We start from the raw sequence: 7500 nt of genomic DNA, 5'->3' as shown, positions 1-7500 counted from the left end.
ATCACTTCTGAGAGGGGCTTTGCTTATTGGAAGCAGTACCTGTAGGTGTTCTAGTACAACTACTTGGAGTATTCCAACAAAAGATTATTTCTACATCTTGTCAGAGGTTGATAACATGACAGACAAGTTCAAACATTAATGAAATGCATACACTACTCAAAAAAAGTCAGGGATATTCGACTTTCGGGTGAAATTTCAGGATGAACCTAAAATCCACCATAACCTTTACAGGTGAACTTAATGTGACCTTCTCTAAATGTTTGATGTGCATACATGTCCAACAGTTCAATGTTTCAGTACTTTCTGTACTGAAACATTGAATGTTACCCGAAAGCCAGATATCCCTAACGTTCTGTGAGTAGTGTATCTGGATAAAACCCTTTCTCCATACTATACAGGCAAGCACGCACCACTACACGCCATGTGTGTTCCTGTCACCTCATTATTTGCCAGCATTCCCGGCAATGACAAAATTAGTCTAATTCATTAGGGAGGCCATCAAAATATCCCCATTATGAAGTAATCCTTGGCAAACACTATGTGCCTGTCTGAGAGAGAGAGAGAGAGAGAGAGAGAGAGAAACAAAGACTAGCTGAGCTAGGTCACGTCTCTTTCCAGTCAGTGAGCAGGAGGAATCTCCAGCAGCGCGGCAATTTCCGTAGCGCTTTTGTTGCACTGAGCGCTCGCGCCGGACACCTAGCCGAAGTGCTAAGCTGAGCTTAATGCCAGATAAGGCACTGGCCACTGCATTGGGTAACTGTGTGAGAGAGTGAGAGAGAGGGAGCGTGAGAGAGAGAGAGAGAGAGAGGGAAAGACAGAAGTGATGGGAGGTGGAGAGAATGAGCGAAAGAGACCAAGATAGAGGGAGACAGTGAGCAAAAGTTAGAAATAGAGAAAGATGGATCGAATGAGGCAGAGTAGGACACAGTAGCCTAATCATTATGAGGACAACAAGAGCTACAAGAACCAGAGTGGGGACCAGAGGGGTGGAAGTTTGAGATACATAAATAAAGCTCTTTCTCCTGTCAAAAGGATTTTGAAACAAATTTGTATCATTATTGTCATTATTGAAGAACCAAATTACTTAACACTGAATACGCTGAACCATCAGTGGTGTTGTCTTAACTCTCCTGTAAAATTGGTGAAATGTCAATTGCGTCCCTCTGGTTCCAAAGCCTCAAATGAGTCTACCAGAATCCTGCACCACCTCAGAGATTATACTATTTTCACCAGTGAGCTGTTATAGGAGAAATGCCTGCGTGTCTTAACGTCTTGAAACTTTCTGAGAACTTAGCCTACAGTCCGATCAAACTTCATTCAAAGGCAGTTCATAATTCAAATTAAATTGCTTTCTAACGAAAAAGTTGAAACTTTGGCTTCTAGAGCTCCATTGAAGCGCATCTTATTTTCAAAAAGATATAGGACAGGCCTGGCTCACATCGGAGGTTGCTTTCGGTTTGAGATCCAGTGAGTCCTGGGCCACTATGCCACCCAACTTTTTTGCAGTTGCAAGTTGCAGTAACTAAAACAAATTATTAAAAATGACTAGATAGGCCTATATGCAAGTTGGACCAGATAGAGTTTGCTGTTTCACTGATTTGACTTGGGCTTTGACGGCAAGCTACTGTAGATTAAGCTACTGTAATGACTGATGATGGGTAGCGGGCGGGTGTGGATATCAGTTGTTGAAGGAAAAAAAAACATTGCCTCGTGGATTATTGCGGGTGCAGATGATACAGCCTGCGATAGGCTATGCCTATGTCTTTCATTCACATAGCATAGGCTATACCTACACTACAAGGCACCGATTTTTTATTTAACTTTTTTTTTTTTTTTTCACATATTGCCGTCTCTCCCTAAATGTATATTATCACTCAAAAACAATTTGTAGAGATTTCTTACTTTTAGGGCTTTTTTAGCTCATAAAACCTGCCCACACCTTATTCACTTCTATTCATTCACGGGGAATGTTGTCCCCACCAATATGGCGGCCGCGTTGACGCATTCCACCTAATAGAACTCACGGACAATGGGGTATCTAGGGTTCTATATGGACCCGGGTCCGTTTGCGTCATAATTAACACGAACTTCCAGAATTCTGTTTACAAAATATCACTTAGCAACACAGCAAAAGGCAGTGCAATGAAGAGGACAAAGGTAAAGATTCTTTAGAATCTTCAGAACGTTTGCTTAGCAACCTGCTCCAGGGTTCTAGCGAACCGGACCCGAGACCACCTTTTCAGGCGAACCAGAGTCCGGTCCCGGGTCCGCACCCGAGTTCGGTACGGTTGCGTTCACACTATCAAAAACAGCCGGACCATCGGACCAAACGAACCCGGGTCCGGTCCAGCGGACCTAGTGTGAATGGGCCCTTAGTGTGATCCTCCTGTGTTCTCAACTCAAAGTTGCAAATTAGACCCTGAATGCAAGTGTGAACAGCTGAGTCTCTCTATGTTTGACCTGTCATTTTGTGCCTTTACTAATAAGGGTCAGTAAGTTTAGCAGAAACCGCTTGACAAAACAGGTCTCAATAATACACTGCAAAAAAATACTTGTCTTATAAAATCTAACGAAGTGTTTTAATCTTATAGCAAGATAAAAAAAGAAAAAGTAGTTGGTAATGTTTTCAGTAGGCTACAAAGACACTTACCTAGTGCTTTTTTTTTTATTTTTTTTTAAATAATTTGACTTAATTTAAGAAAAGTTTGTCTTACTTTTAAGTCAATTCTTCCTGAAAACAGCCAAAATTATTTGCCAGTGCAGTAAGTAAATTTGTCGTAAAACAAGCTAATTTATCTGCCAGCGTAGTAAGTAAATTTGTCTTGATAAGACTCCTTAAAATAAGTCAAAGTCCTCTTAAATTAAGTGAAATTATCTTTTGAGAGAGCGCTGTAAGTATTATCATACTTAAAACAATACCAAATAGATTTTTGATCTTACTTGGTTAGATTTCATTTTGAGATCAAACTCAGCAGCATCACCAGGAGTGCTAAGATAAATATAGCTAGAGGGATGGATGGATGGATGGATGGAGGGATGGATGATCACGCTGACCTCTGCCTGCTCATCATGTCTGAACTCTGACCTTTAGTTCCTGAACACTCTGCTCTCTCATCTACTAACTCCCCTAAAATCAGTGAAGTGATTCCACATGGGCTATCTAGAGAACCTCTGATCTTGGGTCGCCTGAAATTGCCAAGTGAATATATAATTTAGCTAGCTATTACTGTAAACCTTCCCATAAGTTATTACACTATCTGAGGCCTGCAATCTGAGAGCTGCACTTTTCCACCTCAGACACTTAGAAGTGAATGGCCAGTGCTTCACACTGCCATGACCCGCTCCTGCAGCCAGAGTATATCCTGCTGTGAGGCATATTGACCATGCTGGCACTGCTATATGTCAGTGTTACAGCACAAAACAGCAGTTCATCCTGAATAATAGCCTAATGTTTACGGTATATTGTAAATTATGAAAGACACCTGGTGCAGGACATCAGTAGACTGCTAGAAAAACATTATTAAACATGATTTTGTCATGTATAATGCTGTGACTTTTAAACAGTCAGACAAAAACAATGTATCCTGCATGTGCAAGTTCTGCATATTGTTTCCACCAAAAGCTACCAAACAGACTAGCCAGTATAAATATCACAATTTGTGATTTATTAGAAGAGGTTTAATATACATAATACGGACATTCCATACAAGAGCTATTCATTCATGTACACATTAAAAATACATAAATTGGTTTTTTATCAACTCTTCTGTTTAAATGTACAAAATTTACTCCCACGGCTACCCCATAGCAGCGTTGCAACCTGGCAAGACGTTTAGACATTGCAGTGAAAATGCTGAGAAAGTTTTCTTCTCTTTAAGTATGAAAAAATATAAAGGAACACTTCATTTCATGATTTGTTTTCTTTTTCTCCACATGATAAAAACAATAATTCTAGGAAATAAAAACGTAAGTGTACAGAACACAACTGCTCCACAGGGCAGACAAGCTAGAGAGAGAGAGAGAGAGAGAGAGAGAGAGAGAGAGAGAGTGAATGAGAGAGGGAGAGTGAATGAGAGAGAGAGAGTGGGAGAGAGTGAGGCAGAGAGAGAAAGAGAGTGAGTGAGAGAGAGAGTGAGTGAGAGAGAGAGGACAGAGAGCGAGAAGGAGGGAAAGAGGGAAAATAAAAAAGTAACAAATAAAAAAGCGATTGTCCAATGTCCCAGACAAAGAGAAGTAGTTTTCATGTTTGCATTTATCATCATACAAAACTGCCTAGAAAAAAGAGAGCTTATTTTCAAGGATTTTACATTAATAACACAATACAGTGATGTGCATTCTGTATGCGTTTGTGACACCATGGAGTAAGCAACTTTTCACCTCTCCAACCTGCCAGCCAGACTATTAAGGCCACCACAGAGGAGAAAAATAGAAGAGAGAGAGAGAGAGAGAGAGAGAGAGAGAGAGAGAGGTGGATGGATGGATGGATGGGAGAGGTATGAGAAGGGTAGAAGGAGAAAAACAACTGGCTGGCCTCTTTGCTTTCTAAAGTAACCACACGCAAGGTGTTTGGGACTGGGTAAATAAAACACAAACATCATCCCCCAGCAACAGTTCATAGGGTTTGTCGGCGCACCAGGGGACTCACTGCCCCCCCCCCCCCCGTGCTCAAAAAGCTCCTTCTTATTCAAGAAAACCTTACAAAATAAAAAAAATGACAAAACAAAAACAAATTAAAAATAAAAACCAAAAATAAACAAAACAAAATCAAAAACAAAACAAAAATACATTTTATACAATTCTGCTCTCTCCTCTCTCCACAGAAACCACATAGCATTTTTGTAATCAGGTCTTCATCTCAAGTATGATTGAATTCTTACATTTTTTTTTTGTTCTTTTCCTCGTTTTCTGTTTTAGGTTTGTTTTATACAGTGCAGAATATATGGGCTTGGATTAAATAAGTGTTTTAGTGTTTGTGGCGCCCTCTGCTGGGCTCTAAGGGTCACTCCCTTGAGTCGTTGGCTGCCGCTGGCGCCTGCCCCTTGGGCACGCAGTAGTTGGGCCTCTCCGAGTGGACGAAGCCCGGCAGACACTGGCATTTGTAGGAGCCCTGCGTGTTGATGCACTTGGCGTTCTTGCACAGGGACATCCGGCTGTTGAGCTCGGAGCATTCGTTCACATCTAGAGAGGACGAGCAGAAGAGGTGGAAAGTCAGCTTTATCAAGGTCTTAAACATGCTCACGTATTACCATAAGAAATACCACACTAATAAACATGTTAAGGGTCAAGGTTCGTGACGCTGCGGGGCAAGGAGGACTGACCCTGAAACGTCACAGATTAAAAGAATACATTTGCTTAGCAGCGATTGGTGTACAGACTTTTCTTTACAGTAACTACTTCTGTTCAGAATTCTTGGATGTGCGTGCTTGCTGGATAATGATCAAGAGAAACCATAGGATCGTTTTCTGGGCGTCCTACGGGTTTGACTGCCATTTTCCATCACACTTACACTGAGAGTTGGCTGGTACAGGAAGTGGCTCATATGGGAATAAACTGCCCATATAAACCTCATCCTACATCTGGCTAATAAACTAATAAACACCAACAGCCTGTTCAGAGGGGCCTATTCCTTCTCTCATTTGACAGCAGCCCTCGTGAACATTACTCCTTTTAATTACAAGCTGTTGCGACAGAATTCAAATTTAAACACTGCTCACTCTTCTCCCACCGAATACAAAAATAAATAACCTTCTCTAATGATTTGACGGGGCTGATCTATCTCTATCTAATGATTACTTTCCTCTAGTCACTTTGGGCGACACTCGGTTTGAAATCCTGCCAAATGATGTAGACCTCGGAGAGCTCAAAGGGCCTAATGAACCACGACAACGAGTGCCACACATTTTGACGCGCAACCTCAAAATGATCCTGCCGAGCTGCGACAAGTCCTCTTCGTCACTGCTGGGGCGTTCGTTCTGGCACGATTAAGACAGCAAGGTTTCCCGTCCGAAAGCGGAACGATGCAAATGAGAGGCATTTAGCGTTTAGCTGGCTGGCTTTTTTTTCTCGCATTCGTTATGCCTTAAAGTGGCTCAAACAAACAGAGGCGTCGGTCTGCTCATCAGTGTCCCTCGTCATTCTAGTCTCTCTCGGGTGGACACGGAGGCCATTAGGGTGGCCTGCTGAGAGAGAGAGATGGATAGTACACACAACATGCACCGACAGAAGAGGAATCCTACTTTAATGACTGCAGACAACGAACCAAACTTCAAAGGAGTTTGTTTAGTGTTGGTGCCTTAAGTCTGACTGGCAGCCGACAGGAAGAGAAGCTACTGACCGTGTCACGTTTGGCTACACAGACTGCACACAGTGTGTCATAAAACTCTTGTGTAACAACATGTCACTAAATGTAGCCAAAGTGAACTATATGTAGTCAGTCTCAAAATGTCTTTCTGTACATTTGAAATGTTGCACCACTGGATCTATGGTGAAACGTTGTTTTTCGTCTCACTATATGGCTGAAATGACAATAAAAAACACTTGACGTGACTTGACTTGATGGCCACAGAAGTTTGAGTGTTACTGAGGCTAACTAGCTCCCTCAGCACAATCACTTCTTATGGCTGTGATGCTAATGTGTAATAGCACACACTCATGAGAGAATGAATCATCTTATTCTCATACAGAGACTTATGCTCATCCTCGTTACTGCAGGCTGTCACTCAAACCAAGCTGCAGGACAGCTGATTCCGGAACAGTCTGCCTTGACAGTGACTTTGATGCTGTTGATTGTCAAGCCGCCCTGACAGTCGTGCCATGAAATGCATAGCAGCAAGTAGGGGACAATACTGATCAACACAAGGAAGAGGCAGCAGCACAAGCTGATAAGACAGTGATTGATTGGAAGGTGCTGATAATCTAAGACAGTGTTTCCCAACCTTTTTTCCTTGAAGCCCCCCTTGCCTGTGTCTAAGACAAGCCAGGGCCCCCTCCCCGAACTCCTACCCGCATACACACACAACACAAGACATTGTTTTATTCAACAATCGGGGTCCGGAGATGATTTACAAATGCCTAGCCTAGCTCGACCTGAGGGTTGCTTAGGCAAGTTCAGAGGTCAGAGGTAGTAAATAGCTGCATGAATTTTGGGAACCACTGATCTAAGAGATAGTGGCGTCAAGGACACCACTGGTCAGGCCCGGTCACTCACCCACACAGGCCATGCGGGACATGTCGAGGGTGTAGCCATCGAAGCAGTCGCAGGTGTAGCCCTCCTGCACACGTACACAGCGCCCGTTCTCACAGCCGTTCAGGATGCCGCACTCCTCGGCTCGCAGGCCCTCGAAGGCGTCGTAGGGAGCTGGAGGAGAGAGCGGTCAGTATGGGTCAGCAGTATGTCAGCATCAAGAGCAGTAGGCTAGTGACAAATGGAAATCACAGCCCTTAGTAAAGGATTAATAGTAGTAGTAGTAGTAGTAATAGTAAGCCTATGGTTTTCTGGTT

At 42.8% G+C, this 7500-nt stretch overlaps 1 protein-coding gene across 2 annotated transcripts in view; it reads right to left on the bottom strand.

The window, feature by feature from the left end:
* Positions 1 to 3618: 3618 nt before the first annotated feature.
* The window catches only part of ltbp1 (latent transforming growth factor beta binding protein 1), a 143094-nt gene continuing 139212 nt past the window's right edge, over positions 3619 to 7500 (bottom strand). For both annotated transcript variants that reach the window (XM_062519278.1, XM_062519279.1), the window contains 2 exons: positions 7208 to 7357; positions 3619 to 5178 (listed from right to left, as the gene is read on the bottom strand). In XM_062519278.1, coding sequence (XP_062375262.1) covers positions 5000 to 5178; positions 7208 to 7357 — 329 coding nt within the window. In that variant the 3' untranslated portion in view covers positions 3619 to 4999. The remainder of the gene's footprint in view (positions 5179 to 7207; positions 7358 to 7500) is intronic.

The sequence above is a fragment of the Sardina pilchardus genome, chromosome 18 (genome assembly GCF_963854185.1).
Source record: "Sardina pilchardus chromosome 18, fSarPil1.1, whole genome shotgun sequence".
NCBI classification, from domain to species: Eukaryota; Metazoa; Chordata; class Actinopteri; order Clupeiformes; family Clupeidae; genus Sardina; species Sardina pilchardus.
The sequence above is the reverse complement of the archived record's forward strand: the minus strand, read 5'-3'. Positions and strand labels throughout refer to the sequence as shown.